The sequence below is a fragment of the Tasmannia lanceolata genome, unplaced genomic scaffold, assembly GCF_043159265.1.
Source record: "Tasmannia lanceolata isolate RefF3 unplaced genomic scaffold, GAP_Taslan_0.1 ptg000016l, whole genome shotgun sequence".
Taxonomy (NCBI): Eukaryota; Viridiplantae; Streptophyta; class Magnoliopsida; order Canellales; family Winteraceae; genus Tasmannia; species Tasmannia lanceolata.
Window position 1 is genome coordinate 19,648,309 of NW_027518693.1, and position 21,151 is coordinate 19,669,459.

The following is a 21,151-nucleotide window of genomic DNA, read 5'->3' on the forward strand; positions in this document are numbered from 1 at the left end:
CGGAACTCTCATTAAGATACTTACATGTGTACGGAAGATTTTACTCCACGTGTCGCATGGTATTATAAAGTTAGCGGTTTCTTCGTAAGAAAGGAAGATATTTTCACTACTCCACTTAGGTTTCGGAATGTGAAACCCGGCCCTACCCTTTGCCTGAGATCTATAAACCCGGCCCTGCCCTTTTTCGTGTCGGGTTGACGCGGGCCGGGTAAAACCCAGCCCAAGTTGCAACCCTAATCCTAACGGTATCTCTTGGGGGGGGGGGGGGGGGCAAAATATCACTGCCCTTAATTGTTAGGTTAAAGACAAATTTTTGGTCCCACAAGGGGCACCGTAGGAAATACATATGAAATCAAGACCGTTGATCTTGTAAACAAGGCAACCCAGGAATACAAAAATCAACGGTTTAGCTTTTCTTTGAAGAACCCTAAACATGAAGGTCCTAAGATCATCCGATCAAGGCTTGTTAATGGCATTTGGCCGTACTTATAATTGCCGATCAAATCAGCAGATCTCAGCCAAATGCTGTTCAGAACACCTTAATTGGATGATCCTACGTACTTGATCCATCAAGCCTTTTCCATTCGGCATGGGACCAACACCATGTGGACCACCTCTGCAAGGGTTTTCCAATATTCAGAGAAGGGAAATGATACATTCACCCCCTGTCCTCCTCGGGCCAGCCCCTTGCAGTCGTCATAAATACACTAGAGGGGGGTGGCCCGGGGAAGAAAAGAGGGTGAATCTCTAATATTGGTTAAAAAACAAAGAAATGTAATAAATTGGTTAAAAAATTCACTCCATTCAAGAGAATCAATTTATGATAGTAAACAACAATAAGAGAAAACTACAGAGAAAATCTCTAATATAGAACCCAACAAATAAAGGGTAAATATGCCTGCATACAGTGGATTCCATAATCTATTGACATAGTTGGGTTTGTAGACAATTTCATCGTCTATATGTGCCTGCATACAGCGGATTCCATAACCATTTATCAGTGTTTCCAAGGCCTACTAATCATTTGATAATGTAAAAACTTTCACTCCAAAGGAACCAACTGCGTTCAAGAGTCCCTTACCTGCCATGGATGTTTTGAGCAGGAGGTCTCTAATTTGAACATTGTTGATCCTCCCTTTGCCATGGTCACCATAAAAAGCTTATGTCAATAAGTTCAACTATTACTGAGGCCAGCCATACTGCGGATTGCGATTGCCCCCCATCATGTTGGGGCCTCGGCCAGTGCCTGAAGTACCACCATATGGGCCCGCTTGGGGGTAATCTGGAGCGCCAACTCCATAACTGCTGCTCGCTCTAGGACCTGTGTTGGGCATATTACTTGCACCATATGGGGGCCCGCGTCCTTGTGGAGGATATGGCCCACCACTGTAACCTCCACCTTGACCTCCACGATTTGGGTTGTATCCCCCGCTTGGATTTCCACTCTGTGGAAATCTGTTTGCCCCCCCGGAAGGTCCTCGGGGCTTTCCATAGTGATGGCTTGGTCCCGCCACCACCGGAGGTTGGGAATTATGGATGGGCTGGTTGGGCCCCGGTCTGAGCTGAGGATGAGCTTGTCCTGTCTGCTGGATGGGAGGGAGGCGTTGATGCTGCTGTGGATGTTGTAGTCTCTGCCTCTTTGCTGTTTCTTCGTGATGGCGTTGTTGTTGGCGCTTTTTCTTTGTTTGGAACTCGTGTGATGATTCATATTTGGGTAAGCTGGGATCAAAGAATGATTATTGATCAGGAATTACAAGTTTGAAATTTTACTGCCGGTAAATCAATTCTGGTAAACCACTGAATTGTGATTCTGTCTGGTGTGTACACTATATGATTCATTTTTGAGATGATAGAACACATTTGGAAGTAGAGCAATTAGAAAGATTTACACATGATTTTATTAACAGAATAAGTCCTGATATAGGGGCAGCCAAACCTCTTGGGATCACAAGGTAAAGGGTCATTCCAGAAGTACTCGGCATCGAGTGCATCCTTGGCGGATATTCTCTACATATAAGGGGGTAAGGTAATTAGTCAGTGAACCATTCACTAGATCTACAGAATACAAATATATGCAGATTACACAAATAATGTGGTGGGCTTACAACTGCATAAAATTAGCTCAGAAAAGGCGAAGAGTAGAGAGGTTTCGCTATAGTACTTAACTTATTCCATTTGCATTTCGTCATTTGAAAATTATGCATCACATGTTGCATCTTCCGGTAAACTATCAAATATCAAAGAGGTTGAGTCATACCAGATGTACCACAAAATGCACAGGGTTACACAGATGGGGAAGTTGATTGTCGAAATCCCACAGGTCAGAGCTTTCCAGAAGCACAACATGAACTTGAAAATCCCCAAAACTTATAGATGGCCCCAAATAGAGATATGATTGTTTTCCAAAGGTGACATCGCTTGAGGGAGGGGAGCCGGCCTCTCTCTCTCTCTCTCTCTCTCTCTCTCTCTCTCTCTCTCTCTCTCTCTCTCTCTCTCTCTCTCACACACACACACACAACCGTGATGTTGGCCAGAGCTGGAGCCGTAGAAGGCCGTGGCTCCTCTGTGGAGGCCGGATTTAGAGCCGTGGAAGCCGGATCTGGAGAGTGACTCTCCCGTGGAGGCCAGATCTGGAGCTGTGGAGGCCATGGAGGCCATAAGGCTGGATCTGGAGCTGTGGAGGCCATGGAGGCCATAAGGCTGGATCTGGAGTCGTGGAAGGCCCGTGGGTTTCCGGATATGGAATCGTGGAAGGCCGTGGAGGTTGTGGGAGGCTCGTGGGTTTCCAGATATGGAATCGTGGAAGGCCATGGCTTGCCGAATTTAGCAATGGGGTTGCCGGATCTGATTGTAGGAGGCCGTGGGTTCCAGACTCAAGATCATGGGAGGTGGCCTGAGGTTGGGCTTGGTGGTCAGCGGTAATGGAGGTCGTCGGATTCTGACTTTTTAGGGTTAGTGGAAGTAGGAAATGGAGGAGATTGGTGTAGAAACAGCTATGTTGCCAGATTTAACGGGGTTCGCCGGAGCTTGGTGGTGGTGCGAGGTGGAGGCTGCCAGAGATCAGGTGGTGAAGACGGGTTGTTAGCTATCGTGCACGGTTAGGGGCGCACAATAGCTTTAAGTCTTCGAGTGGGATTTTTGAAAATCGAATTCTCCAGCTGGAATGTGGTGGATAAGTCTGTCTGGTATGGCGGACATGGATCTTGTCTTGGTGGGGCCCACAAATTTGGCACTTTTTGTTTAGATTCGATACAAGTTAGGCTTTTGGGTAATGTAATGGGGAATGGGGATGGATAGCATATAACGGATATGTAAGCTAATCTTACTGTGTGAAAGGGGCGGTACTGTTATAGCCTGTTAGGGAACGGCTTGCCCTTATTTGGCACTCTTTGGAATAATAAATGTCAATTTTCAAAAAAAAAAAAAAAAGTCACCTCACTCAAGATTTCGAAGGGACTTGATAGCAATCGGAAAAAAAAAGGAAGGCAAGAAAAAATACGAGAATGTTGCAAGTGAATGTGGAACAGTCTATGCATGAGCATCAAAACCTAAAGCACAAGTTTCCTACATTTTCTAGAAATAAGGTTCAAGTTCACTAATATGTGAATTATCAAAAGCAGGTCTTTAGAGAATTGTGCAGTGTACTTCAGTCAAAGCATGATGTGCAAAAAAGTTTAATGCTTAGGGTATATTTGCCTAAACTGAAAAAAAAATCCATGAAAATTAAATTTCCAGAAGTTTGGTAACCCAATTTTTTAGGAAAAAGTTGATTTTCAGGTAAATAAAAGTTCATCAAAAAACCTTGAAAGAAGCAACCCATACACTACAGCTGTGTTTTTTACTGGAAAAATTTCACTGAATTTTCTTTATAAAAGTTCTTTCCGCATAGCCAAACATGGCCTTAATTTTCCCTGAATTTCTTCATAAAAGTATTTTTCAGCATAGTCAAACATGGCCTTAAACTGTAGAGGCTGCTATGCACAACAGTTGAAGCATAATGAGCAAAAAAGTTTCAGACAAGGTATAAAGCCTAAAATTCAAGAGGCAAACATAAAGCCATATATGGGGTCGGGGAGTAACCAGAAACTGCAACATTGCAATTATTGTATGTACCAGTACTCTAGTCCTTGATTATCCACTGAATTTTCAGCATATATATTTTCAGGTTAAACACGTCATCTTTGTGTCCAAAACGAGGGCAGGTGACATGGATTAAATTACATGAGTATTAATACAAGAAAGCTATTCATTTAAAATGAGTTCATGTATAAACAATACCTGGGATGGATCTAGAGAGAAAGCTATTCATTTAAAATGAGTTCATGTAAAAACAATACCTGGGATGGATCTAGAGTTAGCATCCTTTCCAGTAACTCCAAAGCATGGCGGTCAAAACTGTCGAGTGAAAAAAAAAGTGTGTACAACTTTTCAGATTAAAAAAAAGAGACAAATAAAACCCCTGTTCACTTTCAACAAATTCAATGTGTACAGAGAAACACTATATAAAACTAAAACACCCCAAAATGGAAAATGAGAGTCAGTGATAACCCAAGCACACAAATGAACGATATAAGACTACTTACTGTTTGAAAACCTCCCTGACTCGTCTCTTCATTGGTCTTGATGGCTTAAAATTGTTATACAAAAGAATCTTGGAAACCCCAGGCCAATTGAATTCATCAGGAGCTCCACAGAGCTCAAAAATTTTGTTCAACTGCTCAGGCTACGGAAGCACAGAAAGGGCACTATTAAACTTCTCATTGTGAGGTTTACAGGAAATTAATAGTGTAGAAATCAGCATAAAGAAAGCCATACAAAGGTCCGAAAAGAACAATGGCAAAATGTCAAATTTAGATCAAAATATCAAAGTTATCTTAGGTACAAGTAAACAAATGAGAAAATCGGCACATAAAGAAGCCTATCTGTAATGTAACCTTTTACCCTTCAAAAAGAAAAAAGAAAAAAGAAGAAGCCTATCTGTAAATATTCACCCAATTCAACACAAGAAAGAATCAATTTACAGTGAATAATAGCACCATATGGAAGGACTGGTCATGCAATGTGTTTCCTCAAATGTCAAAACTGAAGAAACCAGTAAAATGATTCAGTGACAATGTGGACGTTCTTCATAACCTGTTTCAATGGTTGGAAAGTGAAAGGGGGGTCAGTCATAGTAAAGATAAGAGGAACGGGAAGGAGGATATGGGAGCGTAAAATCATGTACCTCCAATTTAACTGCAATATAAGAGCTGCGAACAGGAATTTGGTGGTTGTTGGCTTGGAGATGAAATTTGAATTGAATAGCTTAGATCATAGTTCAAAAATAGAGCTCCTCAACACTACTCGCCCGAGCCAACTCGACCCGGTCATTAACTGGGTGATGGGTTGAGAAAAACAGGCCATATTTCATCCAGCCGGCTTAGATAAGTGTAGCGGAGATGCGAATGCTTAGAAGATGGATGTGTGGCCACACAAGCTTAGATTGAATTAAAAATGACGACATCTGTAAAAAGGTGGGGGTGGCAACAATTGAGGAGAAGATGAGAGAGAACCGCTTAAGATGGTTTGGGCATATCCAACGTAGGCCCTTGGATGCTCCAGTGAGAAGAAGTGACTCGTGCCAAGTTGATGGAGTAAAAAGAGGTAGGGGCAGACCGAAAACAACTTGGGTAGAAAAGACGGAAAGGCTTGAGGGCTAGGAACATAACAGAGAACATGACCTTGGATAGGATAGAATGGAAGAAAATGATCCATGTAGACGAACCCAACTAGTGTCAGGATTAGACTTACTTAATTTGAGCCGGGTATATCCTTTCACCTTCTTCATGAAAATTTTCTAAAGGATTCATTAGCCGACCCCAACTAGTTTGGGACAAAGGCTTAGTTGAGTTGAGTTGAGTTGTATTTCATCCAGCCGGCTCTTGCCAAATCAAGAGAGTCAACTTGGGTTTCCAGTGTACTCAACTGTGAGCAAGAGGGATCACTCCCAAAAGGGTTTCCAGTGCACTCAACCGTGGCTTATGTTGAAAACATTCACGCATTATGCTTGAGACTAAGAGCACTCGGCCTTTTATCAACAGTGGATAGATATATTCAAAAAAATGGAGAAATGAACTCAAGGGTCTGTTTGGTTGCACTAGAAATAGAGAAAATCAAAGTAAAAGGACATTTTCCCTTTCCTAGCATTGTTCAGTTGTCATTTACTATTCACATGACCGTCCTTGTCGCCTTGTCGACTGTAAATTTTCCAAATGAAAGCCAGTTTTTACTGTTTGACTTTCTTCTCAAATCAAGAAGAAACGTAAAGAAATGAGAATCAATCTTCCTTATGCTTCTATTTCTACATTACATACATTCAAACGGACCCTAAGGTTATGTTCACTTTCGTTCCTCAGGTCGGAAAACCTGAGGATATGAAGTGGCAAAAAGAAAAGAAAAAGATAACGGAAAGAAAAGAAAGAGAGAAAAGGGGTGTTCTATTGTCAGGAATGAAGGGAAAAAAACCAGAGAGAGAGAGAGAGAGACTAAGTGAGAACCAATGGCAAGCGTGATGCCCCGATGACGATGAGTGGCATTTGCGAGCAGCGACGGTGAGAAGCAACGACAACAGGAGAGGGGAGAGAGGAGCAGAGGGCAGTGGGAGAGGAGAATCGAACGGCGTAGAGAGAGAGAGAGAGAGAGAGAGAGAGAGAGAGAGAGAGATTTCCTTTGCCTCTGCCTGCTTTCCGCTTGGGAAAGACGCAAAAGAAGGAAATGTGGTTGGATAGTAGTTTCCTCCAAATTTTCGCGGCAAATACATCAACTAACAGAGCCTAAGGGAAAAGGAACACCGAGGCCAAGGGGTGTACATCGAAAGTAATCAAAACTGATAACTACACTCCCTCTTCCGTGAGCTCATCCACCCTTCCATTCACCGACCACCACATTTTTGGAAGGATATATTTCCCGGAGAGGCAAACCACGATCTCAACTATCAAATCAAGGAATCTACAAGGGATGCTACACAAGTTGTTCAGCTATTGGATAACATTCCTAGTGTCACCTTCGATTTTCAGGTGCGCAGGCAAAAGGTGTGCCCAGAACTTGACGCTAACCCACATGGCCATAAGTTCATCCATGTTGGAATCAATAACCCCGTCCAAACCAAAGTAGGTTACTCTCGAAGCCTTAGTATGATCCAAATGAGACCCCCACACCAGCTGGACCAGGATTGCCTAAGTTGGACAGATGTCGGATATTTCTAGTAATGGAATGATTTGAGGATTTGAAATAATGTGCATGGATTTCTAAGAGTTAACTAGATGGAATCCAGTCTAAGGATTTCAAGAGAATTAACTAGGGATTTTCAAAATTAGAGAAAATGACTAAATTAAGCAACTGTCCTAATCGATTGGCAAATATCTGACCTTTGGATCTCTTCAAGATTCTAGTAGGTGGCAGAAAAATACCATTAAAAAATAATATCAAAATGTGAGAATGATCGGGTCACAACTCACAATTACAAGACTCGCCGATACTCGAATATAGACTTGAGTATAGATCATAATGTCACCACTGGATCAGGCTGAGATTTGAGTATGCTTGTCAGTTATGGCTTAGGGGAAAATCCTAAAGTTTCAATCAGATCTGACCGTTAGATCAATGGCTAGGTTCAATCAAATGATGTTGGTGTGATTGCCACGGTCCAAGCCAGTTTTAGTAGAAATTGAAAGCAAGAGCAGGAAAGAGAAGATTGAAGGTTGAAATAAAGAAGAAATACATCTCTCTCTCTCTCTCTCTCTCTCTCTCTCTCTCTCTCTCTCTCTCTCTCTCTCTCTCTCTCTCTCTCTCTGTGTGTGTGTGTGTGTTGCCGATCTGGATGACTTGGCAAAGGAAGATAAGCACAAACGAATAGAAGCGTTGGAGAGAAACTGGAGAAGGTGATGTCAAGGATTCAAAAGAGCAAAGAAAAGATCAAAACAAATAGAAGACTTGAAAACAAAGGAGACTGGAGCTGCTCTAAGTGCAAGTATTGAAACTTCAGCTTCCGTAATAGATGTAAAATCTATTCCAAGTTCTGATCAAGGGCTAACAAGGAGATGTCGATAAAACTGAAGACCAAAGCTCAACAGGAAAAGAAAAAGATGGACAGAGATTTGAGAATGTAGCAACAAGGTAGGTGTTGGAAGCGACGCCAGAGATGGAAACGAGGACACAAGTGAAAAGCATCTCCCTTTTGCCAAAGTAACTTACCGGGGAAAGGAACCTGTGATAGTCACGGATCCATCAATAGTGGAGGAAAAGAGCAAAAATCTGAGACGGTGTTTGATTGGAGAAGTTTTTGGGTATGTCCTGGAACCCGAGAAAATCGTTAAATGAGCGGCTAGAAGATGGGTGACACAGAACCAAGTGAAGGTTAAAGGCCTAGGCTTAGGAGCCTTTTTGTTTAAAGTTCGAAAAGAAGCTTCACGAGTGTGCAAGATGGGTAGGGATGCTAGAGGTGGAGTTCTGGAGAGCCACAACCCGTGGTACCCAGTTTGGCGGTCAGGAGCGGAGTCCATCTGGATTGTGATTATGGAGGTACCTCTCCACTTCCGGGTAGAGGCTTCGTTCAGAGCAATCATCAGTACTTTCGAGAAGGTGATAGAAGTCGATGAAGCTTCTATTGTTGATGTAATTCTTGATAACCCTAGGGTTAGGGTTATGACCATAGGGGGACAAGCTCTTCATTCGATGGTGGGCCTCCTGGTCGGCATCATATGGTGTCCGTCTACCTGATCACAGTTAGAAGTGAAGTGAAAAGGTTCGGAGGAGGTCATCAGATCCCTTCCGGCGAAAGATCTATATGACCGGGCGGTAGTCGACGACGGTAGAGGTGACTGATTAACGGCGGTGAAGAGAGCTCATCTGTTCGCTCCCTCGGAATAAGTGGTGGAGGCAGTGATGTCATGGCACACCGTAATTTTGATCAAACTTACAAAATGAATTCTAGAGCGCCATTGTTTGATATCTCGTGCATCGTGAGAAGTTCAAAATTCCAAGCAAGGGTCTTAGGGGAAGTTACGGGAAGAATTGTCTTTCCCACAATCCTACACATGAGGCGAGTTCCAAATCTATCAAGTAATGATAGATGTTTAGGTTAGCACTCAATACACGGAGCGTAAAAAACCTTCCACAAACCAAAAGGACTCCATCACTTGTGAAGATGAGCAAAAGAAATAGAAAATAAATGTTAAGAAAGGCAATAATGACTCCGAACACGCGTCCTCTCGGCTGATGGAGGCGAGTGACATGTGTCAATATTACGTCCTAAACAAAATTTTTTGGGGCAAGTCTGACCTGCTCTCCTACTCCGGTTTCAAATGTGTGTATGTTGGGTGGGGGTGTCAAAGTCAACACGATGGAGAGGCGAACAAGCTCCAAGGTTCCAGAGACTTCGTGGAAGGTTAGCCTCATTTCAACAATTCCTGATGAGCCCACATTTGCCCCCTGTATGACTACATTGAGTGATGGCGTGTAGAGTTTGATTTATATGGTTAGTTCATCCGGAAAATGTGAATTAAACTTCAGGGGGTGGTTTGGAGATTAGTGTCTTTCTCCCCTCCTCATGCGAGGATTGGGTTCTTCAAGCTGATTCGGCGGCCTGTCGGTTCAACCGGTCAGGGCTCTCCTCCTCCACGCATTTGCGATGTAGAGAGATCCATGGATTATGGAAAAGGTTACAAGACAAAACCCTCATCCTATTGTGAATTCTCAGTTCCATTCTCATTCATAGCAAGAAAATCAAGTCGAGAGGACGGGCAATTAGTTATGCACAGATTATTTAATTTGGCCCGATTTTTGTCCAATGGGAGAGGACTGCCAATGAGTCACGCACAATATTTAATTTGGCCCGATTTGTGTCAAACGGGAGAGGATGTGGGGCTTTTGCTTATCTGCAGCTAGACCCATAGCACTTAATTGACCAGCACTGTGGGATCCTGAACTCAAAGTGGTCAAAAGTGATCGGTGGATCTCCCTTGAAGGTTGTGGCTCCTTCACTTGTTGAGCCTCTATGGTGCCTGAGAACTTTTCATGCCCTTCTGATCGAAGTCAGCATGCCACCTCAAATTGTTTTGGGAGGAGCGAAGGGTTCCATGAACTCCCCTGAGGAAAATTCTGACAATGGAAATGTAGCCAAGCCTTACTCTGAGCTCTGTGGGTATAATCTTAACCTTTCAAAATAAGCAAAGAAATAAATGTAGCCAAGCCTGATGCAGGTAAGACCTACGATTCTTCTACTGTTTTCTAAATTCCACACTTTTCTGTTGACAGACAACTGCAAAGCTAAGGCTGATAATCTTTTCTAGATTGAAACAGATGCCCCTCCTCTTGTTAGGGCCCGTAACAGTTTCTGTGTGCAAGGTGTACCCGAGTCCCTCAATCATCAGGAAAGATTACCTCAACAATCCACTTGAAGATACTTCAACAAGCACCTTACGGAGTATAGGCGCAAGGACCTTTGCAATAATCATACAAGTTCCCTCACCAAATTGATCTTACTGAAAACCCTGAGAGAATATGCCCCATCCCGCTTTGGGAAGATTGTAATGAAAGATGCCCCTAAGCTCATGTCCAGCTCCCTCCCCTCTTAGCATAGCACTCTAAGAACACTGACATCAGATCATCATGAATGAATTCCCAGCATTCAAGGAAGAATGCCATGCAGAATCCATAAAGACTAGGGGACCTATCCTTTCTCATAGAGAATACCACTCTCTCGACCTATGGGTCTATAACTAGATATGTTTGAGAATGTGTCTCGAAGTACCTAGGTTTTCGAAGCTAGTGCCAATGTAGTGAGGGTAGAATATTGGATGAGCTTTAAATTCATGAGAAACCTCGACTTCCTCGGGGTTCGTGAATTTTTTTTGTTATTTTTGTTTTTGTTTTTGTTTTTATTTTTTATTTTTATTTTTGTGTGTGTGGGTGGGTGGGCCTAGGGGAATTGGCAATCCATTTGTCAAGTTAATGATGAGATCGTACGGGGGATTAGGTTTGAGGTGGCACAAGGGGACAAAATTAGGTTTCAAGCGAATATTTCGCTAGGTAAGCTCCTTCCATGCCTCTATAGAATAATTAACGACAAAGAGTGAAGGTGTCTAATTGTTATGAGTTAGTGGGAGGAGAGTGGGTTGAGGGCATGTAGTGTCATCGTAACCACAAAGATGATGAAATTGTAGTGTCATTAATCTTTTACTCATTCCTGATGATGTCTATATTTTGTAGGTCGATGGTCATATTTGGGCACTGGGTTCACAAGATTTCTACTTGATGAAGCCTTTTTAAAGTATTAAAAGAAGAAAACATGAGAGAAAATTGGGGAGGTTGGCTGACTGGTGTATATTACAAGTCAACTTTTCTTTCATTGCATGTTGGATGGTATGATTTGGTATGCAATGCTCGAGTGGCTTGGCTTTTGTTGGGTGTTCCTAAGTTCGGTTGGGGACCTTTTGGAAGGATGTAAATGCACACACCTTAAAAATATCGGTTGGGTGTGGAGATGATGACTCCTTTGCAGTGTCATGGTCCAATTTGGAGAGACAAAGAAAGAGAGGAATAAAGAACAAGAGAGAGGTATCAACACATTTTCAAAGGTAAGTCGGTATCATTGGTGGGGGGTCGGCATTAGCGAGAAGGATTTTCTTGGGGTGTGTGTGTGTGTGTGCGTGCGTAGTGGTGGTGGTGGGTGGATGGGTGGTAGTTAGGGACATTATTCTAGAATATTCGAGTCCCACTGTTGTTTTTTACTCAAATCATGTTGAAGCTTTCACTCCTCATTAGCCATAAAATTTTCATGGAAGAGCTAAATGGGAGGTTGTGGATCCACGGAAACTCCATGAGTGCAAATAGGATGGGTGATAGGGAGAAACTAGTCTGAGGAATTTGGCTTATATTCTCAACAGAGGAGATATTTGTAAAGATATGGATTCTTATGTGTTTTGATGTTCTTAGGGAGGCCAATGATCTGCAAAAGTGATACTTGTAGGGATGATTTGATTACAATGCAATACTACACTTGGTGTAGCTTTGTATTATTATTTGCTTTTAATAAAGTTTGTTGCCGTTTCAAACAACAAAAATTAATGGGTTTCCTTTAGGTGCACTTCGAGTAATGATGGTTATGTTAGAGATGGCATTGGAGGAAGAGAAGCTTAGAAGGGAAGACTTCGACCTTAGTGAGGATATAGAGTTGAAGTGCGATGGTTTATCACTAGCTATTATTTTAACTATTTTGGAGAATGGGAATGATAGTAAGTATTCTTGAAATTTCATCATAAAGACCAAACCAATAAAGATGTAATCCCGCTTTAATTAACTGGGTGGGTTCAACCTAGGATGCCAATCTTTACTAGTATTTGACGTTTACTATGTATAAATAATACAATAACATTTGGAACAGTGAAATGCCTCACTTTCATTATTTTATCGGGTACGGGGTGCGGGTACGACACGATACGGGTACGTGGATACGTGATTTTTTCTTTAAAAAAAAATAAAATAGGACACGGGTACGTTGGGGGTACGCTGAATATAATATATTTTTAAATTTTATTATATATTTATAAAAATTAAAAATTAAATATTTTGTTAAAGAATTCAAACAATTTAATTGGAGAACAATAAAAAAACAATAACATTACCAAAATCAAATATTACTTTACCAAAATCTAACATTACTTCTAGGTTTTAATTACGGGATATATATATATATATATATATATATATATATATATATATATATATTACATATATTTTGATATATTCATCCCCCCTTGTTAATTGGGACAGCCCCTCTAGTGTAAATCTGTAATTTTCAATTTAATTCGAACCGGGTGTGCACGCACCCGATATGTACCCAAACCTGGAATTTCGTTTTGTTTGATGTTTGGGTGGCGTACCCTGTACGCTCCCAAAAAGTACCCAACCGCACCCGATACGGGTGCGTGGGCCTCCGGAGAGCACCCATGATTCTTACGTGCTGAAATGGTGTGCATTTTGCATGAAATGCGAAGATGACAGACACTTTAAAACAATTAAGTTTGAAGGAAGCTTGCATATTTAAAAAAAAAACACACACACACACACGTGTGCATGAAAGGCAAGCTTAACGTGATCATGTATCATGTATACATGATACATACATGTACATATAAGCATAAAGGCAGGCTTAAAGTGATCATGCACATCCCATGTAAACCCACAACTAGTCTGTATTCAACTAGTCTGTATTTAATAACCATGGAATCAAGAGAGCATATCACACATTCCACCATTGAAATCCCCCATTTATACAATAAGGAGACACAGCAAACTACCTCATTCTTTCCAGGCAAAATTGGTTTTCCCTGTAGAAGCTCCGCAAAAATACAACCAACAGACCACATGTCAACAGCTGGACCATATTTTGTGGTTCCAAGCAGCAACTCAGGAGGTCTGTCCAAAGCATTATGACCCCGAACCAATTAAAAGGGAGAAATGGTGAAGACTCTTGGAAAGAGTGAAAGGACTTTTATTTTTATTTTTTTGAAATGAAGGACATTTTTTTGGAAAAGTGAAAGGACATTAATTGCTTGGAAACCCACACTCTAACCAACGTGAGTATAACAATTTACCTATACCACAGAGTAATAACACGATTTGTAAGATTTCCGTTATGGTCATCAGAAAAAGAGCGTGCCAAGCCAAAATCTGCAAGCTTTAAATTTCCCTCATTATCAATTAGAAGATTGGATCCTGCATGGAAATATGCATCATAAATTCAGTTCAGTCTCAAAAATAGCGTTCTGATCCAGCGAGAGATGCAACCCAATATTTGATGATAACCTTTGATGTCACGATGAAGTACTTGATTAACATGACAGTAATGAAGTCCCGTCAAGAGCTGCTTCATATAGCACTGACAAGAAAGATAAATGAAAAAAATATATCAAGGTTCAACTTATTGGTTAAGTATACTAAACTTTCTATAAGCCATATGGAGTTATGATACCTTGATCTGAGGAACTGTGAACCGCATGCCAGGAAAATCTGAAAGGCCCGTCAAATCATGGTCCATATATTCGAAAACCATGTAAATGCCACCCTTGTATTTATTACCATCTATGATACCCAAGAAATTATAGAAATATCAAAAAGTTCCATTAAATCAATGATAAGAAGCAATGTTCAAGGCAACCTTAAAAGCACCATTTAGACACAACAGCTCACAAAATCATCACAATAATCTCTGAAAATGATCAATTTTTAACTAAAAACAATAGTCAGCCAATAAGAAATAATGAGAATACATCCTGAAAGGAATTCCACGAGAAATTGAACACACCTGGCCTTCCTTGTTCGTCTTTTTCAGGACCTGGATAACAATCCCAAGAATAATTTTTAAGTATAGATGATATATACGTACATGTAAGATCTAACCACTTATTGACCAAAGAAACGCAAAATAAATAAATAAATAAATCACCTGGTGAAGTAACAATCTCTTTCAACTGAATTACGTTCTCATGATGCAGCTTCTTTAGAATTTTGATTTCACGTATGGCAGTTATTGGAAACTGCACAACCAAACAAAAGATCAGCCATTTTCTAAAGAGATCAGACCCTTCAACCGAAAAAACTTCTTTACAGCTAACTTCCATAATTTTTTTCCGTAATCATGCACAGGCATGGTCGATGGATGTAAACTACAATAGTCGTTACGAATCAGAAACAAAACATACCCCTTCTCTCTCATTGTCCATTCGTATCTTTTTCAAAGCAACGATTTCACCTGTTTTGATTTCCCTAGCCATATATACCTGACTGCAATTTGAAAAATCCACAAGAAAACAAAAAGTATCCAATCAAACAGCCGTACAAGAATTGCTGCAAGAAACCACATATTTTATTATAAAGGGAGCTAAGAAATTATCCATGATATGACATAAAGTTCATGAAATCAGCTAATGGATCATAAATTCTAAAATTAAAATCCCAATATGAGTCTTCCATGAGAACTAAATACAATAAACAAGGATAGGCAGTGTTTAACACTAGATCCTCCCCATTTCAGGTTTATTAGTCCTTTTTAAACAATGTATAGAAGTTGAAAGTGGATATCTATGAAATGTCATACCAAATTATGCCAAAGGGATAGCTAATTGGGTACTCTTCTTCAGTTTTAATATCCGATGAAATCCCAAAAATGGACAATAACTCGGATAAGAGATTTCCTCAGCCCACTGAAAATTCACAACCTCACTACCAGGAAAAACACTAATGAACAACCCCTAAAGCAGTTTCATGAAACGACGTATGGTACGTGCCTAATTGGCTGTAACACAAATAAACAAGGAAAAGGTTAGAAAAGAAGGGGAGAAGGTTGATTCAAGGCAACAGGACCTCTTAACGGTTCATTTCGAGAGAAACCATGACTCGCCTGAAAACAAAGTTTATTTATTTTTATTTTTTTGCTGTAAAATTCTCTGCATTTTCATTAAGATACGGCTTCTAAAATACAAGAACACGGGTTTGCCACATCACCAACCCATTTACCCAGTTACATGACACATAATCAGTAACTTCCACCCACAAACCTAAAATGCATAACCCTAGGGTAACTACCTTGTAACAATCTCATATACACCATACTATGCATGTATCAACGTACGATCAAGAACTATCCTCTAATTGCTGGACAAACAAAGATGCAACTAATAACCAAACTCAAGTCTTCAGAACCCCCCAGAACCCTACATCCAAGAGTATAAATCACATGAATCTATTACATGCCTAATTGGCCGTAACACAAATAAACAATGAAAAGACAGAAAAGAGGGAGAAAAATCTTGACTCGAGGCAACCGAACCTCCTAACGGTTCAATTCGAGAGGAACTATGACTCTCCTGAAACATAAGTTCCTATGTTGGTTACAAATTCTCTACATTTTCATTAAGATACAACTCCTTCAACACAGGTGTGTCACGTCACCAACCCATTTACCCACTTACATGACACATAATAAGTAACAAACACCGACAAATCTAAAATGCATAATCCTAATAATAAAGCAGTACAACTTTGGTAACTAACAATATACACCATAACATGTATGGATCAGAATCATAAAATTTAATTCTAAAATGCATAATCCTAAAGTAGTACTACTTTGTAACTAATCATATACACCATAACATGTATGCATCATAATCATAAATTTTAATTATAAAATGCATAATCCTAACAATAAATACTTTGTAACTAATCAGATACACCATAACATGTACGCATCAGAATCATAAAATTTAAACCAATAAATGAATTAGATTGATTTTTTTTTTTTTCATTTTTACGCACCCATATGTTCCTTCCCCAATCTGCTCCAATTTCTCGAAATTGTCAACACTTCGAGACCCCCACGACGGTGATTCGTCGAGATTGAGTTGCCCGGGGGCTGCTATAGCCATTTTCAACCTTGTTATAAAAACCTAAATTAAAAAAAAAAACAATGAAAGAACTCTTTAGGGTTTTATAGAACTACAAAAAACCCTAAGAAAAAGAACAATGAGAAGGGCGATTGAAAAACAAATACCTGAATAGGATTAGGATCGTTTTATCTGCTCTGAGAATAAGAGATCGTGACTTATAACTGTTCTGAGTCTTGTTATATCGATTAATGCATCGTTTGAGATGATAAAGGGTTTTCAGAACGCGATTTGAGTCAATATACGAAATCGTTCGTTTTGGGTTGAAGAGGAAGAGGAAGAGGAAGAGGGAAAAAGAGAATAACAAGATGGACGAAACGCAGAGGGGTACTTTGTTTTTATTCTTTGAGAATTTGCTAGTATACTGTTCAAAAAAAATTGCTAGTATACTTCGCGCGAATAAGATTTTGTGAGCGAGTTTTATTACGACACAAGCCTTGTGTCATGTGGCCATTTCGTCCAGCGCTGTTCGCATGGCCTATGGCCCGTGACTTGGTCTATCAATGTAATATGTAAGACTCATGCCTATGTACATGTTGTAGTGAGGACGTAGTTGGTATTAAAATCCGAACGTCGCTCGTCTCATTGCGTCTTGGAAAGTCGTTGTTTATAGCATATTTGGACGCCACTCGCCGCTAAGTGGGTTGGTTGCTAAAGCTCTTTACCCTGAGATCTTAGTTGGCCATCGAGTGATACATTGCTAGTGCATATCCTAGCAGGGATTCCATTATAGTCAACGGGTGATCGGGGACCCTTAGGAGTTGTAGACATTTTGACATGATCATATTGTAACTTGTTCTAGAATCATCAATAAAGCTTAACATTTTGCCTACTCGTGTGCCCTATTGCTTTGTTGTGTTTGAAAACTTAGCACTCCATTTGTGTTTGTTTTGTAGGTTTGATTCTCATAACTTTGCTAGGCTTACTTGCTTGTTGTGAGGCAACACAAGTGCCGCACGGACCTTAATCCCAAACCAAAGGTCCGTGACACTTGGGTACGCCACTCGTTTAAGGGGAGTAGGACTGTTTGGATGCAGGTAAGTTACCTTGTAGATTAGTGGTATAAGTAGTCAATAGGGAAGAAACAAACAATTGCTTTACCTAGGATTTACCGAGTAGAATTGTGAAGTAGTGTTTGGTTGCCACTCTGGTACAGCAATGGGAGAGGGTGTCATTAATAATATAGGAAAAAAAAAAGAGGGCTGAGAAAGAGTAAAATTTTCGAAGCCAAATTCCTCCTTTTTGGAGAAATTTGACTTGGAAAGTAATTGGAGGATGATGATACCACGTCACCAGCCATGTAGTTATAACATCTGAGACTTGTCTGGTAGTCTATAGAGATTTCGATGCCAGATTGGCAACCAAACACCATAGGGTTACTAGAAAGTGCAATTTTTTTTACTTGGAAAATACTTAAGAATGCCAGGGCATGTGGCAACCAAACAGTTAAAAATTGAGTGAGATGGGTTGCTAAGCTATTCTTGATGGCCGTTTTTTGGATGCATGGAATTTATAATCCATGATTGTTCTCCACGGGGTAAATTTATTAGACCAGTTATTCTTAATGAAAGTGAATTACGAAAAAATCATTAAAATTTGCACTTATTTTTCTATATTTAGCGAGGGCTCCAAATCTTACTATTTTGAGAACAGAATCCCATTTTTTCGGCCAGGTGCCTTCATAAACACATCATCCCATAGTTTGGTTTAAAAAATGAACGGAATTAGTGGGGAGGGGAATTGACACTCAGGATGAGTTGAAGGGGGGCAAAATGCTAATTCCCCTTAGAGAGGTAGTATTCTTATTCCGCTCTTGGTAAAATGGAATTATTATTAGATTTTTTTAGTTAATATTTTTATTTTATTTTTTTTCCTCACCCTGTGATGAGTAGGTAGGGGTGCAACTTGTGCGGGCTCAACCCGAACCCGAAGCTGACGGGTTCAACCCGGTAAAAGGTTGGGTTGGGTTGAGTTCGGGTTGGGTTTTCTCAACCCTGGTTGAGTTTGGATCAGGTTCGGGTTGAGGGCTTGGGCAACCCGCCCGAGTGAACCCAATTTTTTTAATAAATTTTTTAATTTTTTAAGCTAAAAATCTCGGGTTGGGTCAGGTTGGGATTGGCAAAAAGGGTTCCTCGGGTTGGGTCGGGCTGACCAAATGGTTGCTCGGGTCGGGTTCGGATTGGCCTCAACCTGACCCAACCCGAGCCGAGTTGCACCCCTAGTGATGAGGCCAAAATCCGGATCCGTGATCGTGCAGCTGATAGAGAACCTTTGCTTGATACCTACAATCACAGATAAAGGGGGTTAGGGGGTCCGGGCTTGGTTCCGGACAAACACTTCGACACCCAAATCAAATTTCGACTTCAACCAAATAAATGAACCAGGAAGATAATGGGGTAGGTAACTAGATTACCGGACTCAACTACGGGTTCTTTATGGGGTGTGAGTGATCCAAAGATGGGTAAGGTCTGGGGAAGGAGAGTAATGACGTCTGGCACCTCTTACTCTTTCTTTCTGTGAAAACGGAGTTGTGGGAGAGCAATACAAATGTCGTGCTGCTAGGCTAAGCGGTACGTGCGACTAACGGACTTTGGTCGAGCTGTTCAGCTGTTGATCGGTACGATACAGACGAGTCATCTAGTGCTCTCACTTTCTAAAGGAGGGCGTACCCGTCCCAATTTCGGATGCTAGCAGCGCCTCTGACTCTTTTACTGGAAATCCTAGCTTTAACGGGCAATTAAGGCCCTTCTTTAATGGTGAAGAATGTTCCTTCGATTTTTTTTTTTCTGGTTTTTTGAGATAGGGATCCCTTTGTTGATTCCAGTCCCTTGCTCGTTGTGTGTTTTTCCGCATATATGCTTGTCTCATGCAATCTCTTTTGTCGTGTGCCACGTGGACTTTCCTTATCATTTGAGGAAAAAGGCTTCAGTTTCTTGGATTGTGTAGAATGTTCGTCGTCATAGAAAGTTAATAACGTACGCCGCTTGCTTATTCTCTTGTAGATAATGGATAAAAACCTAAATTCAAAAACAATGAAAGAACTCTTTAGTGTGGGTAAAGGTTTAGTGGTCACATCAGCTTTTTCTTGCTGACATCAGCAAAATCTTGTCTTGAAAAGGGTGTTCTCTCTTTCTCTCTCTACCCTCTCTCTCCACTCATCATAATATCTTTCTCTAATTAATGCTTGTCCTCTCTTTTGTCTCCTACCTTTACCCACATAAATCCCAGGAAAAAAAAAAACCCCGGCATCCAAACAGGGGTTTTATAGAACTACAAAAAACCATAAGAAAAAGAACAATGAGAACCGCGATTGAAAAACAAATACCTGAATAGGATTAGGATCGTTTTCTCTGCTCTGAGAAAAAGGGATCGTGACTTATGACTATTCTTGGTCTTGTTATATCGATTAATACTTCGTTTGAGATCATAAAGGGTTTTCAGGCCGCGATTTGAGTCAATCTAAAGCAAGAAATCGCTGGTTTTGGGTTGAAGAGGAAGAGGGAAAAAGAAAATAACAAGATGGACGAAACGCAGAGGGATACTGTATTTTTATTATTTGAGAATTTGCTAGTGTACTGTTCAAAAACAAAATTTGCTAGTATCCTTCGCCCGAATAAGATTTTGTGAGCGAGTTTTATTATGACGCAAGCCGTGCACACTCGTTTAACTGTAGTAAGGTAGGGATAGTGTCCTAATTAACTGTTCGGATGCAGGTAAGTTACCTGGTAGATTAAGTAGTCAATGGGGAGGAAACAAACAATTGATTTACCTAGGATTTACCTCGTAGAATAGCGTAGTAGTGTTTGGTTGTCAATCTCGAAAAGCAATGGGAGAGGGTGTCATTACCAATATAGAAGGAAGAGAGAGAATGAGAAAAAGCAATAATTTCGAAGCCAAAATCCTCCTTTTTGAGAAATTTGGCTCCGAAATTATAAGGAGAGGACATTGATGCCGTGTCACCAGACATGCGATTTATAAATTGTAAAACTCGTCTGGCAGTCTCTAGAGATTTCGAAGCCAAATTGGCAACCAAACACCATAAAGTTACAAGAAAGTGCATTGTTTTGCTTGGAAAATACTTGAGTATGCGAGGCATGCGACAACCAAACAATCGAGTCAGAAGGGTTGTTCTCTGTGGGGGTAAAAATATCCTTGGATAAGCTATTCTTGGGGGGCGTTTGGATCCGTATCTTACTTCTCCACAGGGTAAATTTCTTAGGTAACTATTCCTTCTGGAAGTGAATTACGAAAAAATCATTAAAATTTGCACTTAGTTCTCTCTATTCAGTGAGGGCTCCAAATCTTACTATTTTGAGTGCGGAATCCCAAATTTTCAGCCGTGTTTGTCTTCATAGATACATCATCCCAGACAGTTCGAAAATGAATGGAATTAGGGGCGAGGGTAATTGACACTCAGGTGGAGTTGGAGGGGGGCAAAATGCTAACCCAAGCCAAGAGGTGGTATTCTTAGTACACTCTTGTCGAAATGGAATTATTATCAGATTTTTTATGAATTTTTTTTTCTCACTCTACTCGAGGGAGAATCAGAATAGGAATCATAACATAATGTCGATTTCGTTTCCTGATTCCGGCAATGCAAAGGCAGACATAGATATGTAAGTGTAGAAACCTCCACGTATCGGAGGGTTAGGATCATCATATAGAGA

The 21,151-nt window shown here is 40.6% G+C and overlaps 1 protein-coding gene across 2 annotated transcripts; it reads right to left on the reverse strand.

Annotated features, from left to right (window-relative positions):
• Positions 1–780: 780 nt before the first annotated feature.
• Positions 781–16,795, reverse strand: LOC143848548 (cyclin-dependent kinase C-1-like). 2 transcript variants are annotated; one of them, XR_013235413.1, is made up of 14 exons: positions 16,592–16,795; positions 16,357–16,487; positions 14,742–14,823; positions 14,486–14,576; positions 14,345–14,374; positions 14,012–14,121; positions 13,846–13,918; positions 13,635–13,755; positions 13,338–13,455; positions 4,584–4,723; positions 4,338–4,395; positions 1,937–2,007; positions 1,082–1,719; positions 781–968 (listed from the first exon to the last, which is right to left on the reverse strand). XR_013235413.1 is itself a non-coding variant. In XM_077357501.1 (13 exons), exons 2-13 carry the CDS (start codon positions 16,464–16,466, stop codon positions 1,182–1,184), a joined length of 1,542 nt encoding a protein of 513 aa, XP_077213616.1. In that variant the 5' UTR covers positions 16,467–16,487; positions 16,592–16,795; the 3' UTR covers positions 781–1,181. The 2 variants fall into 2 exon arrangements, 1 of the variants encoding a protein (XP_077213616.1); XM_077357501.1 differs by having other exon boundaries at positions 781–1,719.
• Between the last annotated feature and the right edge of the window lie 4,356 nt (positions 16,796–21,151).

Excerpts from the sequence above, each read along its gene's own strand:
- LOC143848548 (XM_077357501.1), bottom strand. The coding sequence starts at position 16,466 with ATGGCTATAGCAGCCCCCGGGCAACTCAATCTCGACGAATCACCGTCG. Across the intron at positions 13,756-13,845 it reads ACTTCATCGTGACATCAAAG|GATCCAATCTTCTAATTGAT; the intron begins GTTATCATCAAA and ends ATTTCCATGCAG. Across the intron at positions 13,456-13,634 it reads GTTATTACTCTGTGGTATAG|ACCTCCTGAGTTGCTGCTTG; the intron begins GTAAATTGTTAT and ends TGCTTTGGACAG.